This window comes from Salvelinus namaycush, chromosome 22 (genome assembly GCF_016432855.1).
Source record: "Salvelinus namaycush isolate Seneca chromosome 22, SaNama_1.0, whole genome shotgun sequence".
NCBI lineage: Eukaryota > Metazoa > Chordata > Actinopteri > Salmoniformes > Salmonidae > Salvelinus > Salvelinus namaycush.
The window spans coordinates 28,065,650-28,090,266 of record NC_052328.1 but is presented as its reverse complement, the minus strand read 5'-3'; the positions used below and the strand labels follow the sequence as shown (position 1 = coordinate 28,090,266).

Below are 24,617 nucleotides of genomic sequence, written 5' to 3'. Positions count from 1 at the left end.
GTGCACATGTAGCCTATAACATGTTTTAGAGAAATGTAACCAAGACTAAGGAGATGATTGTGGACTACAGGAAAAGGAGGACCGAGCACACCCCCATTCTCATCGACGGGGCTGTAGTGGAGCAGGTTGAGAGCTTCAAGTTCCTCGGTGTCCACATCAACATCAAACTAGAATGGTCCAAACACACCAAGACAGTCGTGAAGAGGGCACGACAAAGCCTATTCCCCCTCAGGAAACCTAAAAGATTTGGCATGGGTCCTGAGATCCTCAAAAGGTTCTACAGCTGCAACATCGAGAGCATCCTGACTGGTTGCATCACTGCCCGGTACGGCAATTGGTCGGCCTCTGACCGCAAGGCACTACAGAGGGTAGTGCGTATGGCCCAATACATCACTAGGGCTAAGCTGCCTGCCATCCAGGACCTCTACACCAGGCGGTGTCAGAGGAAGTCCCTAAAAATTGTCAAAGACCCCAGCCACCCCAGTCATAGACTGTTCTCTCTACTACCGCATGGCAAGCGGTACCGGAGTGCCAAGTCTAGGACAAAAAGGCTTCTCAACAGTTTTTACCCCCAAGCCATAAGACTCCTGAACAGGTAATCAAATGGCTACCCGGACTATTTGTATTGTGTGCCCCCCCCTCTTTTTTACGCTGCTGCTACTCGCTGTTTATCATATATGCATAGTCACTTTAGCTATACATTCATGTACATACTACCTCAATTGGGCCGACCAACCAGTGCTCCCGCACATTGGCTAACCGGGCTATCTGCATTGTGTTCCACCCACCACCCGCCAACGCCTCTTTTACGCTACTGCTACTCTCTGTTCATCATATATGCATAGTCACTTTAACTATATCTACATGTACATACTACCTCAATCAGCCTGACTAACCGGTGTCTGAATGAAGCCTCGCTACTTTTAAAGCCTCGCTACAGTATATAGCCTGTCTTTTTACTGTTGTTTTATTTCTTTACCTACCTATTGTTCACCTAATACCTTTTTTGCACTATTAGTTATAGCCTGTAAGTAAGCATTTCACTGTAAGGTCTACACCTGTTGTATTCGGCGCATGTGACAAATAAACTTTGATTTGATTTTATTTGTAATCATCGAATATTGTCTGCTTATATGCCCCTTTTATTTATCCTACGGTTCTGACTTGGTGTATAGGGAAAACACTGTAAAAATGACCCATGTTCTGAATTCTGTCGTTGTACATTTCAAAAGTGCTGAACAAATAGTTATATTGACTACATCCGTCCTAGCTCGCTCATTAATGTCTTAATCGAAATTACAGATTGCCTCTTATCCCCTTGTCGTCCCCTTATGCCATAGTTTGTACATCTCAATTGTCAGTAGAAACCACATTGTTTTAAGCAAGTCAGCTATGTCAGCTATGGTTTTTTTAAAGCAGTAAATGAGGCTGAATGAACTGTTTCGCTGCAAGACAAGGCTCTGCTGATGCCATGTGGAGCAGTGGTAAGGTGTTGGGACTGATGTTGGGACTTTACAGTATGTAGGCCCTAACAGTTTGTGGGCACCGTTTGTCACCGTTATAGTGCAATTCATGTATTGTTTAATGTTGTGTTGTGTAGTGGCTTTGCTGGCATGCATCTCACATTAAAAAAAATTGCCCCACCAAGATTGGCATGCTAAAATCGCCACTGAAAGTAGCCATGATAGTTGATCCTCAGCTACCACGAGCTTCATGGCCCATCGGACGGAAAGTGAAGACAATACCAGGTGCAGATGGAAGGATCCGGACTGCGGAGGTCAAGGTCAAGGATCGAGTCTACTTGCGTCCTGTTGCCCTATTGGTGGAGCTTCCCACCGTGTTAGACGACGCAGACTTTCTTTCATAGAAAGGAAGATGGAGGCTTACTAAATTCGAAGTAGTTACACTAATTCTGGGGCGGCATGATTTGGAAAGGCACACACCTTTCTATATAAGGTCCCACAGTTGACAGTGCATGTCAGAGCAAAAACCAAGCCATGAGGTTGAAGGAATTGTCCGTAGAGCTCCGACACAGGATTGTGTCGAGGCACAGATCTGGGAAGGTAACCAAAACATTTCTGCAGCATTGAAGATCCCCAAGAACACAGTGGCCTCCATCATTCTTAAATGGAAGATGTTTGGAACCACCAAGACTCTTCCTAGAGCTAGCCACCCGTCCAAACTGAGCAATCCGGTGAGAAGGGCCTTGGTCAGGGAGGTGACCAAGAACCTGATGGTCACTCTGACAGAGCTCTAAAGTTCCTCTGTGGAGATTGGAGAACCCTCCAGAAGTACAACCATCTCTGCAGCACTCCACCAATCAGGCCTTTATGGTAAGATGGATGCCACTCCTCAGTAAAAGGCACAGAACAGCCTGCTTCGAGTTTGCCAAAAGGCACTTAAAGACTCTCAGACCATGAGAAACAAGATTATCTTGTCTGATGAAACCAAGATTGAATTATTTTGCCTGAATGCCAAGCATCACGTCTGGAGGAAATCTGGCACCATCCCTACGGTGAAGCATGGTGGTTGGAGCATCATGCTGTTTTTCAGCGGCAGGGACTGGGAGACTAGTCAGGATCGAGGGAAAGATGAACGGAGCAAAGTACAGAGAGATCCTTGATGAAAACCTTCTCTAGAGTGCTCAGGACCTCAGACTGGAGGCGAAGGTTCACCTTCCAACAAGACAACGACCCTAAGCACACAGCCAAGACAACGTAGGAGTGGCTTCGGGGCAAGTCTCGGAATGTTCTTGAGTGGCCCAGCCAGAGCTCGGACTTGAACCCGATCTAATATTTTTTATTTATTTAACTAGGCAAGTCAGTTAAGAACAAATTCTTATTTACACTGACGGCCTACCCCGGCCAAACCCTAACCCGGGGACACTGGGCCAATTGTGCTCCGCCCTATGGGACTCCCAGTCACGGCCAGTTGTGATACAGCCTGGCATTGAACCAGGGTCTGACACCTCTAGCACTGAGATGCAGTGCCTTAGACCACTGTGCCACTCGTGAGCATCTCTGAGAGATCTGAAAATAGCTGTGCAGCAACGCTCCCCATCCAACCTGACAAAGCTTGAGAGGATCTGCAGAGATGAATGGGAGAAACTCCCCAATTACAGGTGTGCCAAGCTTGTAGCATCAAACCCAAGAAGACTCGAGGCTGTAATCTCTGCCAATATGCTTCAACAAAGTATTGAGTAAAGGGTCAGAATACTTATGTAAATGTGATATTTCAGTTTTATATTTGTAATAAATTAGCAAACATTTCTAAAAGCCTGTTTTTGTTTTGTCATTATGGGCTATTGTGTGTAGATTGATGAGGGGAAAAAATAGAATAGGGCTGTAACATAAACTGTGGAAAAAGTCAAGGGGTCTGAATACTTTCCGAAGGCACTGTATTTTCATAAAAAACATTATTTTGATGAATTTTTTTCATACCATTTCATTCTTCCTCAAGATTTAGTCCTTGCTACCCAAGCCAGCTGGTTGTTCGTTTTATCGGTTCAATTGCCAGAGACACGGCCCAGTCATTCATTCTTTTTGTTCTGTATCTATGGACGTCATTCGTTCTAAACGTTCAATTGCCATACTGGCAGCCTGAATAACAGCAAAGTAGCTGCATTTGTTTAAGCTGTTTTCTAGTGACATTTATTTGGGTACATCCATAACAATGAGCTAATGACGCTCGTTTTCGCCTGGCATAGAAAATGTGCTCACTCATCAGGACACTGTTGTTCAGAGGAGCTAGCCAACAACACAGCTAACAAAATCACTTCACACTGCACACTGGAAAGACTGTAAACCAGCTGCATTTCCTTTCGGTTTACCTTTTTTCTATTGACATTCTTTGTATATATCCATAAAAATGATGCCAGCTGATTCATGATTTCGACTGGTTGAGAAACGTTTCCTGTCTGTCTTTCTCGTCCCGATTCCCGACACGTTCATTACTATGGGACAGGTGGAGATCGAATTTGAATATTGAAACATTGTTGCTATGTCGGAGAGACAGACAGCAAGGTTTATACAAATCTCAGCTGTTGAAAACGAAATGTTAGTCTAAAAGAAATGTGAGATAATGTCTAGATGCTTTTTAGAGTGGAGATCAAGTTTATAAATTGCTTGGCTGATGAGACAGGGGATTGTGCAGTCAGATGGAACAGAGTAAATAGGCATTTTAATGTCATAGATTTGGCCGGTGGTAACTTGTCGAATAGACACCGGCTGGAATGCGGTTTTAACCAATCAGCATTCAGGATTAGACCCACCCATTGTATAAATACTTGTAACACAATAGCTACAGTAGCCTATGTTCCAATTGGACCAGTTGACACCTGCGTGGTCTGTCATAATTCTTGCATAGCACTTCATTACAAGACCAAGTTGGCTAGATAGAGGATTCCGCTAGTTACCACAGTCACTAAGTCAAAATGGGCTTTTTGGTCTTAATTTAAGGTTAGGGTTAGGCATAAGGTTAGCAGCGTTAAGGTTAGGGTTAGGTTTAAAATCAAATTTTAAGAAGATAAATTGTAGGCGGGGTTTATGACTTTATGGCGTTGATAAGTAGTGATAACCCACACAGACATTCTCTCACTCTTCTGTGTATCAACATGGCTGTCTGACCTCTATATTTACAATACTTTCTAAGTATAAGAACTTATTGAGCACCACTATAGAGGTCAGTATTGGTAATAGTATGTGGCCATTATCTACAGTGCCTAGTGAAAGTCTACACACCCATTTTTTATGCACCTTTTGAAAATACATTCTGGTGTGTCTTTGACATGACCGTTTGTGTAATTGTCCAGCTGAAAAATGTATCTATCCCAGGGTAAGGTTTTCAGAAGACAGACTGGGTTTTCCTCTAACTTTTTACCTGGGCTCTGCTCCTTTCTTATTTCATTTGAACCTTACACTCCCCAGTTCCTGCTGGTGACAAGCAAACCCATAGCATGATGCCACCACAATACTTGAAAATAGAGGGTTGTGTTGTATTGGATTTGACTCAAACCTGTAGTTTTAAATTTAGGCCAAAAAGTTAATTTCTTTGCTGTGTTGTCTTGCCATATTACTTAAAGGCCTTGTTGCAAACATAATGGATGATTTGGAGTGACTTTTTTAACACAGACTTCCTTCTTTTCCCTTTGTCATGCAGGCCAGTAATGTGGAGTGAATGCAATGTTGTTGATCTTCTGTATTTTCAAGTATTTATGGTGGCAACATCATGCTATGAGTATGCTTGTCAACGGCAGGGACTGGTGAGTTTGTCCGGATCAAAATAATATGAAAGGAGCAAAGCCCAGATAAAAAAGTTAGAGAACCTTGTCTCAGTCTTCTGAAAACCCAACCCTAGGATAGAGTTTTATTTTTTTTATTACACATATGTTAATGCGAAAGACACCAGAATGGCTTTCCAAGAGGTGTTCCTGAATGGTCCAGTCTGCTTGAAAATCAGTGACAAGGTTTGAATATTGCTGTCCATTAATGATTCCCAACCAAATGTACTGAACTTGAGCAATTTTGACAAAAACAGTGGATATACATTATGTTTTCCTAAGAGTTGTGCAAAGTTGGTAGAATCTTATTAAAAATGATTCACAGCTGCAATGGCTGCCAAATGTGCTTCCATCAAGTATTACCTCAGTGGGGTGGAGACTTACGATCAAGACATCTTCGTTTTTATTTTGTAACTAATTTGGAAAATGTTCTAGGATTTTCTTTCACTTTGAAAATATTTATTAGCTTCTGTAGATCAGTAGGGAAGAAAATCTAATTTATTTACTTTATATTTTTTTTAAATTAAGATTTTACAAGTGGTGTGCAGACTCTCAAGGCACTGTTTGTAATGTGACTAATTACCAACGATAGCTACATATATTTCAGGATGTTATGTATCCCTGGAAATAATTAGAATTCATGTAAACATTATAGTTTTGAAAACATAGCTTGTCCAAAAAAAGTGGTCTCTTGGCACAACTTACCCTGGGTATGAAGTAAGTTGAGCCGTGGGACAGGGTAAGTTAACCCACCTACACATTTATGTACTGAATGAAATATTATCACTACCTTTTTAAAACCATGTCTATCTTTATTTCCCAAACACAATCACTTTTTTGTCTTCTAATACTTTTAAGCATCTTTTAAAACAGGCTTAACATTTAATAAACACTGTACTTTTTAAAACACTTTTAACATAGGCCAGGCCCTGTTGTTACTACATATCCCAGCGATAATGCCTTGTATTACACCTGGGAAGAAAACACTTGAATTTGCTCAACTTGTCATTGGCTCAACTCCCCATGGCCATTGGATTAATTTACACCAATGCAAACATTTTGACTATATTAGCCCACACAGCTACAAGGATGCACTTTAAGGACCTAATATTGAAGCTTATAGAGACCCCGAATGATGTATAGAACAATCTTGAAAAATTATCTACTTTTGTTTAGATACAAACATCATGAAACCTCATACAAATTTGTTTGACTTGGACACTTTGTCCATGTGGTTTCTTCTTTCACAGACTCCATGAAATGATGACCTCTTCCTAAATATTTGGTCAAATGATTAATTTAGTATGTTTACCCCACCCTTCCCTAACCCAACACGTGACTGAGCACTGTCTCTGCTGCACCATGAGACCAGTATAGTGACAACATAGCCTGTACACACACACATACACACACCACCAAGGAATGAATGGCAGTACCCTGTAGTGGGCTAACGCTAATTAACATCCCTGCTCATCAACCCTTCACTCGAGGCCTCTTGTCACCAAAACCAATGTATAGACTTTGCTATTATCAATCGTCAATTGAGCATAGGAGTAGGGATTGACTTGGCAATGCCGTTGAACAATACCTTTGAATACACTAACATGGGGACTCAGAAAAATGCAAACGTAAGTTAAAAGCCAAACAGTTTCGTGTACAGATCTTATAGGTCTCCTGTCTAAATCTTTGTTAAACGTTCTGCCATAAAGGCAGTGAGAAATACCTGAGGCTAAAGGGTTAACCACATAGCCTACTCCAATGTTTTATTCTTGTAGAAGCCAAGTCGTTTGTAGTTTGGGGCCCATATCCTTTTCTTGGGGCCAGAGCCTGTTTCATTCAGTCTTTATCTCTCACTTGGTCTTTATTGTCAGCCAGCCATCTGACACCGTTGTAAGCTGCTGCACACTACCTCCCAGTCTGCTTTTTTTGAGAGAGAATTTAAAACTACACATTGATGCGCATGCCCATTGCGCATTGGAAGCCATGTTGAAGTTTTGGTGGAGGCTTGCTGTTATTTTCTGACGCTGTGTTTTTTTTCGATTTGTAGTATTGGTGTCGTTCAACCATACCATTCGGGAACCATAAATCGGAGTTCTAAAGATGAATTCCAGCGTCGACCTATCCAGGCGCAATCCGCAGGAGGATTTCGAGCTAATTCAGCGGATAGGAAGTGGCACATACGGAGATGTCTACAAGGTAACTGCAGCAATAGTAGCATGTAGTTAATTGCTGTGCTATTTTGATACATTACAATAAAACACGCGCATTACATTGTAACGACGCAGGGTATTCCAATTTACCCAATGATACACAAGAAAGCATACTACGTTTTTTGTTGTTTAGTGTTGTTTACACTAAAACCTGTCGCTCAAGTGCTGGTGAATACCTTTGCTTGGAGCCGTGGAAGGCACCTGGCCAGAATATCATATCGCGAAATACTCAACAGATAGCCTAATCCCTCATGTTCTGTTTTGATAAACAGAATTACGCAGTCCGTCACCCTTGGTCATTGGGTGGCTTTGTTACAATGTTGCGTTCCTGTTTGTTAGTGTCCTATTTATGGTGTGGTAGAATATCCCCGAACGATTCAGTCTGGTTCCACACAACAGACAAGGCCCGGCGCAGTCGGTCAGCCAGGGCAAGGGAAAGCAATTAATATTCAAGTTTAATTAGATTGTAGCCCAAAAAACATTTACATTGGATATTATTTAAGGAACTCAATTATACAGTTTTGCTGTTTTGGGACCCTGCAATAGAGTTAATTGTGTTAAATTGTTAGGGGCGGCAGGTAGCCCAGCGGTTTGCAGCATCCGAAGAGTTGCCAGTTCGAATCCCGGGTACGACAGGACAAAATCTTGCGGCAGTGAGCTGGTAACCAGAGGGTTGCTGTTATCAAATCCTAGATGCCATTGCCCGATGTTTGGCCCTTGAGTAAGGCACTTAACCACTCTAAACAACAGCTTCCATGATGCCCAGTGTGGCAGCCCACCCACTCCTCCAAAACCTGTATATGTGCATGTATGTGTGTCTTTCGCAGGGGTTGGGTTAAAAGCGGAAGTACAATTTCGGTTGCACCTAAAGTGATCTTAATCTTCTAGCTATTAAAAATATTGCCTATTCAGACCATTACTCTGTTCCAGCTGGCAGATGGGCATTATTAGATACCACTGGCATAGCACAGAGAATTTGACCAATCTTAACTTGTCAATACTTCCTCAATTACCGACTTGGAAGACAAGTAATGTCTTCTAAACATCCATGTCTAGTTTTAAAGTAAATAAATGTTTTGCTCCATGAAGTAGCCCAACCATGTGTATGCCGCCATATTGACTATTTCAAATCTTCTCTCATTGATTGAGACAGGTGGGTGTCCACCCCAAAGGTCCGTATGTCTTCTTCTGTGGAGTTTAACAAAACCTATATCCTAGTACTACCTAATTTCTTCCATAGCTCCCTCCCCAAGCTCTGGGGCCTGAGGGTATTACTGCTCGTGACATTGCCTCGTATAACTCCTTCCCTGAGAACATTTATTCCAAGGAACCGCTCAGCCGCATCCACAATATTGTCCATCTTCCTGGACCTCCCCTACACTTTAGCCGTGCCATTGAACACCATTGCCATAAAAATCACAAAGTCCACCTTCTTTACACGTAACATCCCTGCATCCTCCTGGAGGGAAGCCAACTCTGCAGCCTGCATTTAAGGACTTGCCAACACCATGGAGTCCTCAAGAGTACCTTTTGTTCCGTCCACCCTTTTGACAGCTTCTGTATATGAAATGCACTGGACGGCCCTGACTTTGGCAACCTCATTCTGTTTTGTCCTTGTCAGGCAAAGATGTAGCTACATGCTTTCTACCACAGTTGTAACACTTCACAGCTTCTTCATAACATTCACCATCACCTTTTTCCCACAACTTCTGCATCTCGGCTTCCTCCGCCTGTAGACACTCTCTACGTTTCCAAAAATGTTACACCGTTTACACTGCAACGGCCTGGAAATAAAAGCTCTTACAGGAAAGTACACACCCCAGCTTCACTCTGGTCGGGAGGGACTCCACATAAAAAACCACAAGAATAGACAAGCTCTTCTTTTCCTTGCCACTGACCCAACGATTCATCCTCCGTGCATCAACCACTCCAGGAATACTCTTCAGCTCCTCGATGACCACTTCTTCCGAGACTCCAGCAATGACTCCCTTGACAGGTGCTCTTTTCCTTAGCTCAAAGCACAATGCAGCATGGTCATTTAATGTGTGGTCATTCGCCTGTGTTCAGCAGAAACACAAAAAGTCAAGACCAGCCCACTCCTCGTGACTCACCGACTCCACTTTACCCACACCTCTCCCCACCATCATCTTGGATACTTCCAACGGATTTCACAATTCGAGCCCCAATTGTCTCAGAAAGCGGACTCCCACCAGATATGAGGTATTCTTCACAATAGGCATATTTTTTCCCATCCCAACTTTTGCTTCTCTAACTGTTCTTTTGAACAGAGGTCCATTCTTCCTTAATTCCACCGACATCAGATGTAATATTTCCACCATCCTTCCTTCATCTGAGTCTGTGCGCTCATCTTCTCCCGATGGGCTATCAAATTCCATTTTTCCGGTGGCCTCAACAAATTTGTCCTGCCTGCTTAGTCGAAAAGTGTTCTGGCTAGACTTTCCCTTAAATCCTGTCTCTTGAAATCTGTCCATTACACTCACCTGTCTCTATCAATGAAAGAAGATTTGAAATAGACAAGATGACGGCATACACATTGTTGGATTACTTCATGCAGCAAAACATGATTTTAATTTTGATAATGGGGCATTTTCTAAATTTAAACGAGCCCCTTGCAACTAGACCTGGACATTTAGAAGACGTTGGTTGTCTTCCAAGTTGGGAATTGAGGAAGTATCGCCAAGTTAAGGTTGGTCAAATTCTCTGTGCTACGCTAAACAGTACCTAACCTTTAACGGCTAATGGAGCATCACATTAGCCCGTTATAATCTGCTAGCTAGTCTTTCCTTTGTTGCAAGTGCACCACAAATAAACCTTTCACTCCTCCTACTTGTTGTTATAAATTAACCACAATATTGTGGAATTTTATTGTGGGAGGCAGTGGCGACCATTCAAAATTCATTAACATTCAAACAACACAGATTTTATAATGCCAGCTTAGTATAACCTTGACTTCAACCAGAGTAGGCTACTTGGCAATCTTTTTGCCTTGCAGTTAGTTGTTTGTCAAAGTATTTAGAGTATTGGATGGCAATTAGTTGGATAAAGAGGAATTTGAAGGCCTACAATATGAAGACTTCAAAGTTTTTGTTTAGACAGTAACCATTAAATATACAGAATATAAGATATGTAGAAGATGACCGTATCAAATGTAGCCCACATCCTGAAATGTTTAGCTTAAGGACATTTGCCTCACTATGCTTTCAGGAATGGAATCATTTTCACCTTGGTCATAGTGAATGAATGTAAAATGTGAGTGGCACAGCTGGGCAGACATGGTCTGGAATGCAGTGGTCCTGACTTCCTGTGTGTGTGTGTGTGTGTGATCCATTGTTTAAGACTGATCCTGTAAAGGAAGAGGTAGAGGAGAAAGCCTGGTCAGACCTTCAGCTGGATGTGTTCACAATCGGACCGTGCAGAACCGTCTGCAGTGGCCATCCTGTTTGGGCCGGGAATGTTTTGTTTTCCTCTAGTTTCCTTATTAAAACTGTTGGACATAAGCCCCAACTTTGTTTATCTTCAGGGAGGCTCCTTCTACCTATTGAACCAGTGTGATGTACTGTAACAGCCTACAACGTTTACCTTGGGTTTTCTTGATACACACACTAAAACATACTGAGCCAAGCATTTCTTCTACCCTAAGGAAATGAAGTAGCTCATACAGCCTCCGTATTGTTCGCCACTATGCTTGTCATATCATAATTTGCTAACAGTGCAGATTACACCAGTACAATGTGGAGAGAATCAGAAGGCGTAGCGGGGTGGTGATATCTGCCACCCCGTCCCAATAAGAATGTGTTTGTTGTGGGCTACAGTGCGTCACTGTTGTTTTGTCAGCTGTGTCTGTAAGATAGCTGTGCTTCTCTTTCTAAATGATGTCTCCAGCGTGTCACTATCAATGCCATTGGCTAACATGTTATAAAACATGCATTAATGAGTGTTTATTCCAAGGAATAGGTTACTCCACATTACAACAGCATTCCTGTATTTGAATAATGAGGCAGTAATCACACTTGACTGCTGTCTTTTACTGCCCTTCTCCCGAAACAAAAAGCATGGGACGTCAGAAGTTCAGTGAGGATATTTGTTGTTTGGATTGGAAGCGGGACTTTAAGGTCTAAATCATTTTATACTGAACAAAAATTTGAACGCAACATATAAAGTGTTGGTTTCATGAGCTGAAATAAAAGATCCCAGGAATTGTTTTTCACTCCCATTTTTTTTGCACAAATTTGTTTACATCCCTGCTAGTGAGCATTTCTCCTTTTGACAAAATAATCCATCCACCTGACAGGTGTGGCATATCAAGAAGCTGATTAATCAGCATGATCATTACACAGGTGCACCTTGTGCTGGGGACAATAAAAAGATGCCTCCAACGTCGTTTTAGAGAATATGGTAGTACGTCCAACCGGCCTCACAACCGCAGACCACGTGTAACCACGCAAGCCCAGAACATCCACATCCGGCTTCTTCACCTGCGGGATCGATCGTCTGAGACAGCCACATGGACAGCTGATGAAACTGAGGAGTATTTCTGTCTGTAATAAAGCCCTTTTGTGGGAAAAAATTATAATTCTGATGCCCTCCCATGGCTGCTCCCCTGCACAGTCATGTGAAATCCATAGATTTTGTCTAATAAATGTATTTCAATTGACTGATTTCCTTATAAACTCAGAAAAATAAAAAACAGCTCTTTTTCAAGACCTTGTCTTTCAAAGATAATTTGTAAAAATAATTTCACAGATCTTCATTGTAAAGCGTTTAAACACTGTTTCCCCATGCTTGTTCAATGAACCATAAACAATTAATGAACATGCTCCTGTGGAACGGACGTTAAGACACTAACAGCTTACAGACGGTAGGCAATTAAGGTTACAGTTATGAAAACGTAGGACACTAAAGAGGCCTTTCTACTGACTCTGAAAAACACCAAAAGAAAGATGCCCAGGGTCCCTGCTCATCTGCGTGAACGTGCCTTAGGCATGCTGCAAGGAGGCATGAGGACTGCAGATGTGGCCAGGGCAATAAATGACAATATCCAAACTGTGAGACTCCTAAGACAGCGCTACAGGGAGACAGGATGGACAGCTGATCGTCCTCACAGTGGCAGACCACATGTAACAACACCTGCACAGGATCAGTACATCTGAACATCACACCTGCGGGACAGATACAGGATGGCAACAACAACAGCCCGAGTTACACCAGGAACGCACAATCCCTCCATCAGTACTCAGACTGTCCGCAATAGGCTGAGAGAGGCTGGACTGAGGGCTGGACTGAGGGCTTGTAGGCCTGTTGTAAGGCAGATCCTCACCAGACAACAACGTCGCCTATGGGCACAAATCCACCGTCGCTAAACCAGATAGGTGTCACGATCGTCGTAACTATAAAGAAGAGTGGACCAAGGCGCAGCGTGAGAGAAATACATACTTCTTTATTATTAAGAAGACGAAAACGAAACGAACACTATACGAACTAAACAACAAACAGACGACCGTGAAGCTATTCAAACAAATAGTGCTGACACTAAACACTACACATAGACAATTACCCACAATAGCCTAATGCCTATGGCTGCCTTAAATATGGCTCCCAATCAGAGACAATGAATGACAGCTGTCTCTGACTGAGAACCATTCAGGCAACCATAGACATACCTAGACACCTACACTCAAACACAAACCCATATACTCTACCAAAACCCCCTATACCATACAACCACCCAAGACGAGACAAATACAGACAAACATCCCCCCTGTCACACCCTGACCTAACCAAAATATTACAGAAAACAAAGATAACTAAGGCCAGGGCGTGACAATAGGACTGGCAAAAAGTGCTCTTCACTGACGAGTCGCGGTTTTGTCTCACCGGGGGTGATGGTCGGATTCGCGTTTATCGTCGACGGAATGAGCGTTACTCCGAGGCCTGTACTCTGGAGCGGGATCGATTTGGAGGTGGAGAGTCCGTAATGGTCTGGGGCGGTGTGTCACAGCATCATCGGACTGAGTTTGTTGTCATTCCAGGCAATCTCAACGCTGTGCATTACAGGGAAGACATCCTCCTCCCTCATGTGGTACCCTTCCTGCAGGCTCATCCTCACATGACCCTCCAGCATAACAATGCCACCAGCCATACTGCTTGTTCTGTGTGTGATTTCCTGCAAGACAGGAATGTCAGTGTTCTGCCATGGCTAGCGAAGAGCCCGGATCTCAATCCCATTGAGCACGTCTGGGACCTGTTGGATCGAAGGGTGAGGGCTAGGGCCATTCCACCCAGAAATGTCCGGGAACTTGCAGGTGCTTTGATGGAAGACTCGGGTAACATCTCACAGCAAGATCTGGAAAATCTGGTGCAGCCCATGAGGAGGAGATGCACTGCAGTACTTAATGCAGCTGGTGGCCACACCAGAAGATACTGACTGTTACTTTTGATTTTGACCCCCCCCCCCCCCCCCCCCCCCCTTCATTCAGGGACACATTATTCGATTTCTGTTAGTCACATGTATGTGGAACTTGTTCAGTTTGTCTCAGTTGTTGAAACTTGTTATGGTCATACACATATTTACACTAAGTTTGTTGAAAATAAATGCAGTTGCCAGTGAGAGGACGTTCCTTTTTTTGAGTTCATGAACTGTACCTCAGTAATATCGCAAATTGTTGCATTTTATATTTTTTTGTTCAGTATAGTTCTGAGCAGGTTACGTAGACCTGTTGACTGTGAGTGGCAGGGTAAGCAGATGAGAAACGCAGCAGGTTATGTAGGCCTGTTGTCTGTGAGTGGTAGGGTAAGCAGATGAGAAACGCAGCAGGTTATGTAGGCCTGTTGTCTGTGAGTGGCAGGGTAAGCAGATGAGAAACGCAGCAGGTTATGTAGGCCTGTTGTCTGTGAGTGGTAGGGTAAGCAGATGAGAAACGCAGCAGGTTATGTAGGTCTGTTGTCTGTGAGTGGCAGGGTAAGCAGATGAGATGCAGCAGGTTATGTAGGCCTGTTGTCTGTGAGTGGCAGGGTAAGCAGATGAGAAACGCAGCAGGTTATGTAGGCCTGTTGTCTGTGAGTGGCAGGGTAAGCAGATGAGAAACGCAGCAGGTTATGTAGGCCTGTTGTCTGTGAGTGGCAGGGTAAGCAGATGAGAAACGCAGCAGGTTATGTAGGCCTGTTGTCTGTGAGTGGCAGGGTAAGCAGATGAGAAATGCAGCAGGTTATGTAGGCCTGTTGTCTGTGAGTGGTAGGGTAAGCAGATGAGAAATGCAGCATGGGATTGGTTTCTTTGGCTTCCTCAGGAGTTTAGCATTTCCTTATTTTCTGAGCGCGGTACCTCTTCACACACTGTGTTCTAACGTAGTGTCTACATGTGAAGTGTGGGTTATGAACCTTCACAGCACAGACTGTGAAGGGGGGGTTTGGTAAGGCTATTAATCATGAAGTTAGGTGTCAGAAAGACTCTGAGCTCTCTGATTGGGGGTGAGGTCGTCCTTTGTCCTATGTTGTCAGTCTACTAGCCATGCTTTATAAAGCCTTGGCCTTAGCTTGGCTCTGTTTTATTCTTCTGGCCATCCACTAGCTTATTCCACTGGTCTAGCTAGCTGCTGGTCTGGGATGCCAGTATTTGGCCTAAAGCATTAAGGAGAGAAACTGGAATCAATTCGCTCACACACAGCTCACTCCCCACCTGCCGCACACGCCCTTGTTTTTGTCAGGGTCTAGGCCTATGTTATAATATGTCATTTAGCAGACGCTTTTATCCAAACCGACTTACAGTAATGTGTGCATACATTTGTATGTATTCTAAGTGCAATTGTGATTCACTAAGTTAAAAGTGCAATTGTTGGGCCCTTTTTTTATTTATTTCCATTTGGGCTATGTTTATTATTTAGCTCATTTGAGGTTTTTAGGACAATTTTTGTTTTATCTTGATTATTGTTGAGTCGAGTACTGCAAGGAAAGACCTAGTTAAGCTGCAGCTGGCCCAGAAAAGAGTGGCACGTCTTGCTCTTCATTGTGATCTGAGGGATAATATAAATACTATGCATGCCAGTCACTCTTGGCTAAGCGTTGAGGTGAGACTGACTGCGTCACTTCTTTTCATAAAAAACATGTTAAATCCCAAATTGTTTGCATAGTCAATTTACACACAGCTCTGGCGCCCCCACTTATGCCACCAGGGGTCTTTTCACTGTCCCCAAATCCTGAACAAATTCAAGAAAGCGTACACTATTATATAGAGCCATTATTTCATTGAACTACATTCCATCTCATATTGCTCAAATGGACAGCAAACCTGGTTGAAAAATACAGATTAACACCTCATGGCACAACTCCTCTCTCCTATTTGACCTAGACAGTTTATGTATTGATATGTAGGCTACATGTGCCTTTTTTAATATGTATTTTTTTAAATTGATGTTGTTCTGTCCTTGAGCTGCTCTTGTCTATGAATGTTCTGTATTAGGTCATGTTTTGTGTGGACCCCAGGAAGAGTAGCTGCTGCTTTTGCAAAAGCAAATGGGGATCCTAATAAAATACCAATGACTGACTGTGAGTTGCGTGGTCGGTTTATGTTTCTATGGCCTGGCTCAGAAGCAGTGAGAGAGCGAGGGATAGGGGGAAAGTTCAGTGACCCAGTTTTCCCAGGATAAGCCTGGATTTTAACGCTGGCTGCCTTGGCTGAAAGAGGGAGCCAAACCTGCTGCCCGGGTGTGAACCCCATACGGAATGAGCTCAGACGCTGGGCATAATGGCTCTTAGTCCAATGGTGCCCAGAATCATAAGAGATATAATAATTTAAACCTTGGGAAGAGGGAGGGGGAGACAAAGGAGCGAAGTGACAGGTAGCCTAGCGGTTAAGAGCGTTGGGCCAGTAACCTAAAGGTCGCTGGTTTGAAATCTACAAGCCATCTAGGTGAAAAATCTGTCAGTGTGCCCTTGAGCAAGGCACTTAACCCTAATTGCTCCTGTATGTTGGTCTGGATAAGAGTGTTTCCAATAATTTTCCTAGGCCTACTACTACATGCCTGTCCAGCTGACCGTAGGGTGGAGTCAACCTCTGTCCAGCCGACCGTAGGGTGGTGGTGTCAACCTCTCAATGGGAATTCTGTAATGGAGTGCCACAGTCCACACAGGGCTTGTATAACCTATAGGCCTTATGTGTGTCTGTGTCCTCAAGGGACAAATTAGCCACCAGGGACAGGCCTCTGATGTGCTGGAAGATTAGGCCTATGTTTGCCACATAGCTACATCTTTGATTTAAAGATGACCCACAGACTAAAGTTAGTTTCTGTGTTTTCACTCTGCCTTCACTAGAGGGGTGCTTGTCCCTCCTGGCGTCAGGGTGTAAAGCTGGGAAGTGGGAGCGAATCTATGGAGATTTCTATTGCAATGTTGTAAATATATGTCGTGAGTCACAAACAAAGGAGGTGTTGTAAAAATACAGAATACAACTTTCAAATAATCACTGTCTGTAAATATGCTCATATACTCTGAACAAAAATATAATTGCAACATATCAAGTGTTGGTCCCATATTTCATGATCTGAAATAAAGATCTCAGATATTTTCCATGTGCACAAAAAGCTTATTTCTCTCATTTTTTGCTCAAATTTGTTTACATTCCTTCTAGTGAGCATTTCTCCATTGCCAAGATAATCCATCCACCTGACAGGCGTGGCATATCAAGAAGCTGATTAAACAGCATGATCCTTACACAGGTGCGCCTTGTTCTGGGGATAATAAAAGGCCACTAAAAATGTGCAGTTTTGTCACACAACACTGCCACAGATGTCTCAAGTTTTGAGGAAGAGTGCAATTAGCATGCTAACTGAAGGAATGTTCACCATAGCTGTTGCCAGAGCATTTCATGTTAATTTCTCTGCCATAAGCCCCCTTCAACGCCATTTTAGAGAATGATGAAACTGTGGGTTTGCACAACTGAAGAATGTCTGCAGAAACCGTCTAAGGGAAGCTCATCTGCGTGCTCGTCGTCCTCACCAGGGTCTTGACCTGACTGCAGTTCGGTGTTGTAACCGACTTCAGTGGGCCGAATGCTCACCTTCAATGGCCACTGGTACGCTGGAGAAGTGTGCTCTTCACGGTTGAATGCCGGTTTCAACTGTATCGGGCAGACTGACGTTGTGTGGGCGAGCGGTTTGCTGATGTCAACGTTGTGAACAGAGTGCCCCATGGTGGTGGGGTTATTGTATGGGCAGGCATAAGCTACGGACAACGAAGACAACTACATTTTATTGATGGCAATTTGAATGTACAGCGATACCATGACGAGATCCTGAGGCCCATTGTTGAGCCATTTATCCGCCTCCACCACGTTTCAGCCTGATAATGTACGGCCCCATGTCGCAAGGATAGTACACAATTCCTGGGAGCTGAACATGTCCCAGTTTTTCCATGGCCTGCATATTTACTCACCAGACATGTCACCATTGAGCATGGGTGCTCTGTGTTGACGTGTACGACAGCGTGTTCCAGTTCCCGCCAATATCCAGCAACTTCGCACAGCTATTGAAGAGGAGTGGGACAACATTCCACAGGCCACAATCAACAGCCTGATCAACTCTATGTGAAGGAGATGTGTCGCACTGCATGATGCAAATGGTGGTCACACCAGATACTGACTGTTCATTTTTTTTTATATCCATGCCCCTACCTTTTTTTTGAAGGTATCTGTGACCAACAGATGCATATCTGTTTTCCCAGTCATGTGAAATCCATTGATTAGGGCCTAATGAATTTATTTAAATTGACTGATTTCCTTATGAACAGCAACTCAGTAAAATCTTTATAATTGTAGCGCTTTATAATTTTGTTCAGTGTAGTTTCACAACCATATGTCATGATCCAAAAGTGAATGAGTCATAATTTAACAAAAACAAATGATTAGCAAATAAATGCAAGACAGGTTTTTTTTCTGGATTAACACAGCATATTTTACAAACATATTTCTTACTTTGCAAACACAAGTGGTCAAATATGTTTTTGTGAGTATGACAACATTTGTGACTTCACAGATTAAATTTGTGATCTGTCGTACATATTTGTGACTTGCATTACATTTGTGAGTTGACTCCCATTTGTGTGGCCTCACATATGTTTTACTGATCAGTTTGTGGCAATTTAAGATACGGAATCCAGATAAGGAAATCCTCAATTTTCATAGAAATACACTGCTCAAAAAAATAAAGGGAACACTAAAATAACACATCCTAGATCTGAATGAATGAACTATTCTTATTAAATACTTTTTTCTTTACATAGTTGAATGTGCTGACAACAAAATCACACAAAAATTATCAATGGAAATCAAATTTATCAACCCATGGAGGTCTGGATTTGGAGTCACACTCAAAATTAAAGTGGAAAACCACACTACAGGCTGATCCAACTTTGATGTAATGTCCTTAAAACAAGTCAAAATGAGGCTCAGTGGTGTGTGTGGCCTCCACGTGCCTGTATGACCTCCCTACAACGCCTGGGCATGCTCCTGATGAGGTGGCGGATGGTCTCCTGAGGGATCTCCTCCCAGACCTGGACTAAAGCATCCGCCAACTCCTGGACAGTCTGTGGTGCAACGTGGCGTCGGTGGATGGAGCGAGACATGATGTCCCAGATGTGCTCAATTGGATTCCGGTCTGGGGAATGGGCGGGCCAGTCCATAGCATCAATGCCTTCCTCTTGCAGAAACTGCTGACACACTCCAGCCACATGAGGTCTAGCATTGTCTTGCATTAGGAGGAACCCAGGGCCAACCGCACCAGCATATGGTCTCACAAGGGGTCTGAGGATCTCATCTCGGTACCTAATGGCAGTCAGGCTACCTCTGGCGAGCACATGGAGGGCTGTGCGGCCCCCCAAAGAAATTCCACCACACACCATGACTGACCCACCGCCAAACCGGTCATGCTGGAGGATGTTGCAGGCAGCAGAACGTTCTCCACGGCGTCTCCAGACTCTGTCACGTCTGTCACGTCTGTCACGTGCTCAGTGTGAACCTGCTTTCATCTGTGAAGAGCACAGGGCGCCAGTGGCGAATTTGCCAATCTTGGTGTTCTCTGGCAAATGTCAAACGTCCTGCACGGTGTTGGGCTGTAAGCACAACCCCCACCTGTGGACGTCGGGCCCTCATACCACCCTCATGGAGTCTGTTTCTGACCGTTTGAGCAGACACATGCACATTTGTGGCCTGCTGGAGGTCATTTTGCAGGGCTCTGGCAGTGCTCCTCCTGATCCTCCTTGCACAAAGGCGGAGGTAGCGGTCCTGCTGCTGGGTTGTTGCCCTCCTACGGCCTCCTCCACGTCTCCTGATGTACTGGCCTGTCTCCTGGTAGCGCCTCCATGCTCTGGACACTACGCTGACAGACACAGCAAATCTTCTTGCCACAGCTCGCATTGATGTGCCATCCTGGATGAGCTGCACTACCTGAGCCACTTGTGTGGGTTGTAGACTCCGTCTCATGCTACCACTAGAGTGAAAGCACCGCCAGCATTCAAAAGTGACCAAAACATCAGCCAGGAAGCATAGGAACTGAGAAGTGGTCTGTGGTCACCACCTGCAGAACCACTCCTTTATTGGGGGTGTCTTGCTAATTGCCTATAATTTCCACATGTTGTCTTCCATTTGCACAACCGCATGTGAAATTTATTGTCAATCAGTGTTGCTTCCAAAGTGGACAGTTTGATTTCACAGAAGTGTGATTGACTTGGAGTTACATTGTGTCGTTTAAGTGTTCCCTTTATTTTTTTGAGCAGTGTAAGATAAAAATTAATATTGCAATTTACTTTTAGAAATGCATCTGTTTGGTGTCCTAGATCCCTTTCCTCCTTTTCTGTAATAATTTCCTCCTTTCCTAACTTGCATTCCTTTCTCCCTTTTTCCCTCTCTTGCTTTCCTAGCTCTTTTCTCCTATCCTTTTCTAATTATTTCCTTTCCTTCACTAGCTTCCTTTTCTAGATCCCTTTCCTAATTTCCTAGCTTTCTTTTCTCATTTCCTTGTTTCCTTTCTTTCCTCTTTTCCTTTTATAATTGCCATTTCTTCCTTTCCTTGCTTGCTTTCCTTGCTGTCCTCCCCTCCTTTTCTTTCTTAGCTCCCTTTCTGCCTATCCTTTCCTAGCTTCCTTTCTTCCTTTCCTAACTTTCTTTCCTCTGTCTTGCCCATCTTCCATTCCTCCTTCCCTAGCTTCCTTTTCTAGATCCTTTCTTAATTTTCTAGCTTTCTTTCCTCCTTTCTTTGCTTCCTTTCCTTTTTTTTTGCTATGTTAGCTCTCTTTCCTCCTATTCTTTCCCCCTTTCTTCCTATCATAGTTTACTTTCCTCCTTTCCCTGCTCTTTTCTTCCCCAGCTTTCTTTCCTCCTCCTTTCCTGGATTCCTTTCCTCCTTTTCTTACTCCATTTCCTTCCCTAACTCTTTCCTTTCCTATATCCATTTCCTCTTATCCCAGCTTCTTTTCCTCCCACTACATTAGTCACTGGGCATTCTACTACTACTACTACTACTACTACTACTACTATTACTATTACTATTACTATTACTACTATTACTACTACAATAATATTAATGGTAGCAGCTAATCAGTGGCCCGAGGTACTATAACAATTAAAGTAACTATAATGGTAGCTGCAAATCAGTGGCCCTATAGTAGCGTGTCCACCCTGAGATTGGAAGGGTGGAGGTTTGATCCCTGATTGTGTTATACCAACTAGACTCAAAAAATGTGACCTGATGCCCCTCTGCTTGGCACTCAGCATTAAAGGGGAAGTTCATCAATTTTTACATGTAGACTTATTTTCACTCTTTATGTGATTGTAGTTGATCCCCAAGACATTTTTGATATATGTTGTTTCATTACAGAGAAAATTGAGTGGTCACTTGCCATCGACTACAATGTATTATGAAAATGTGTCTAAAGTAAAATATAATAAAAAAAACTCTCCAAACCAACTCGTATTACATCAGAATCACATTCTGAAGATCTCTCAATATTTGAAATTTTTTCCAATGTCCCATAAATCCATATTTGCATCTGTTGTTGTAAACATCATAATTCAAACAGATTTATGGCACAGTGGAATTTGTTTTGGGGTAGTGCAGAGAAGTCATTCAGAATGGGATTCTGTTGTAATGATTTGCTGTGGACTGTTTTCTAATATGCTTTAGACATATTTTCATATTGCATAATAGAACCTTTAAGTTAGAATACAAGTAAAACACATTTCACGTTTACTTTTAGGAGATATTCGAAGAGTTGATAAAGTGGACACTCATACAGAGTGAAGTGGCAAAAGTAAGGTATGGGTGACTGTATCATTCAGTCCTGGCCTGTGGAATAGAGAGCATGTGTGTACTACGGGTGACCTGCCTTACACTTGTCCTTGGTAGGCAGGTTAACAGTCTCTGAAGGGGGACTTGGGACACTGCAAAGTCCAGCCATAGGTTCTTTTTGCTCATGAAGTGAGGGCAACGATCCGTGTAGTGCACCCATTATCCAGAGTATGCCGTGCCATGGAAGATTTGGCAAGCACACTTCTGGATGCTCTCAAGCTGTCCACCAATGATTGATTGATTTTGCTGTGGCCCTCCTCCAGATAGCGCTAGCCTGTTGTAAGTCCCTACCCCCATTCCATCTTCTTAATGCTGAGTGCCAAGCAGAGGGGCATCAGGCCACATTTTGTAGTCTTTGGTTGGTATGACTCAAGCATGGATAAAACCTCCAGCCTTCCAATCTCAGGGTGGACACGCTACTATAGGGCCACTGATTTGCTGCTGTGATGGGAGGAAAGCGAGCTAGCATAACAAAGGAGAGGAGGAAGGGAGGAAAGGGATCAAGGAAAGGAGGAATGGAAGATGGGAAAGACTTAGGAAAGGAAAGCAAAGGTAGCTAGGAAAGGATAAGAGGAAAGGGAACTAGGAAAGCAAAGGAGGGAGGAAAGGAAGGAAATAAATATAGGAATGGAGGAAGTAACTAGGAAAAGAGAAAAGGAAAGAAATGTAGTGAACAAGAAAATTAGGAAAGGGAACTAGAAAAGAAGAGGAAAGGAAGCTAGGGAAGGAAAGGAGCAAGAAAATTAGGAAAGGAATCTAGGATAGTAGGAAAGAAAGTTTGGAAAGGACAGAAGGAAAGAGAGCTAGGAAAGCAAAGGATTGGAGGAAAGGGCTCAAGCAATGGAAAATAAGAAATGAAGCTAGGAAATGATACGAGGAGAGGAACCCAGGAAAGGAAAGGGAGTAAGGAAAGGTGGAGAGGGAAGGAATATATAGATTGGATAGGAGGAAATTAAGATAGGAAAGGTAATTGTGATATTCATTTTTATCTTATTTTTTATGAGAACTGAGGATGTCCTAATCTGGAATCCGTATATTACACATTTTATGTCACATGTGCCGAGTACAACAGGTCTAGGCCTTACCGTGAAATGCTTACAAGCCCTTAATCAACAATGCAGTTCAAGAAATAGTTAAGAAAATATTTACTTTCTACTTTCGTTTATTTAGTAACATAATAAAATAACAATAATGAGGCTATATACAGGGAGTACCGGGGGTACAGGTTAGTTGAGGTAATTTGTACATGTAGGTAGGGGTAAAGTGACTATGCATAGATAATAAACAGCAGAGTAGCAGAGTAGCAGCAGTGTAAAAACAAGGGGGCGTGTCAATGTACATATTCTGGGTGGCCATTTGATTCATTGCACAAGATCTGTAAAACCCAACTCACAAATATGTGGAATAACTCACAAATATGTGGAACAACTCACAAATGGGAGTCAAGTCACATGTAAAATGCAGGTCACAAATGTAATCTGTGGAGTCAAATGTCATATTCACAAACATATTTGACCACTTGTGTTTGCGAAGTAGGAAATATGTTTGTAAAATGTGTAGAAAACACCTGTCTTAAACAGACAACACCTGTCTTAAACAGAAAACACCTGTCTTGCATTTATTGTTTGTTAATGAGGACTCATTTGCTTTTGGATTAGGACATATGTTTATAAAACCATAATGAACAAAAATATAAATGCAACAATTTAAAAGATTTTATTGAGTTACTATTCATATTAAGAAATCAGTCAATTTAAAGAAATTCATTAGGCCCTAATCTATGGATTTCACATGACTGGGCAGGGAGGCAGCCATGGGAGGGCATAGGTCTACCCACTTGGCAGCCAGGCCCACCCACTGGGACCCAGCCATTCAGAATGAGTTTTTCCCCACAAAAGGGCTTTGTTACAGGCAGAAATACTTCTCAGCACCCTCATCCAGAAACTGGTTGTGTAGGTCCTGGGCTGGCGTGCTTACATGTGGTCTGTGGTTGTGAGGCCGGTTGGGCGTACTGCCAAATTCTCTTAAATGAAGTTGGAGTTGGCTTATGGTATAGAAATTAACATTAAATTAACAGGGATGTAAACAAAATTTGAGAGAATTAAGCTTTTTGTGCTTTTCTGGGATCTTTTATTTCAGCTCATGAAACATGGGATAACACTTTACATGTTGTGTTAATATTTTTGTTCAGTGTACATAACTTTGTCATAACATGTGAGCTTGCATGGATATATCAAATTTGTCATTTATGCTCATGGGATCTATAGATTTTGGTCTAGGCTGCCGGTTAGCTAGCCTGCCAACATGGGCCTCTTTAGCCTCTGTCAGTTCTCTGGCTGTCCAGCTAGGACTAGACCTACGCTCTAACCCACACACAGCTCTAACCCACACGCAGCTCTAACCCACACGCAGCTCTAACCCACACGCAGCTCTAACCCATACGCAGCTCTAACCCACACGCAGCTCTAACCCATACGCAGCTCTAACCCACACGCAGCTCTAACCCACACGCAGCTCTAACCCACACGCAGCTCTAACCCACACACAGCTCTAACCCACACGCAGCTCTAACCCATACGCAGCTCTAACCCATACGCAGCTCTAACCCACACGCAGCTCTGACCCACACGCAGCTCTGACCCACACGCAGCTCTGACCCACACGCAGCTCTGACCCACACGCAGCTCTAACCCACACGCAGCTCTAACCCACACGCAGCTCTGACCCACACGCAGCTCTGACCCACACGCAGCTCTGACCCACACGCAGCTCTGA

The 24,617-nt window shown here is 43.2% G+C and overlaps 1 protein-coding gene across 1 annotated transcript in view; it reads left to right on the top strand.

The window, feature by feature from the left end:
* Positions 1-7,272: 7,272 nt before the first annotated feature.
* Positions 7,273-24,617, top strand: part of LOC120017719 (mitogen-activated protein kinase kinase kinase kinase 3-like) — an 87,075-nt gene continuing 69,730 nt past the window's right edge. Inside the window, exon 1 of the mRNA XM_038960665.1 lies at positions 7,273-7,474. Coding sequence (XP_038816593.1) covers positions 7,379-7,474 — 96 coding nt within the window. The 5' untranslated portion in view covers positions 7,273-7,378. The remainder of the gene's footprint in view (positions 7,475-24,617) is intronic.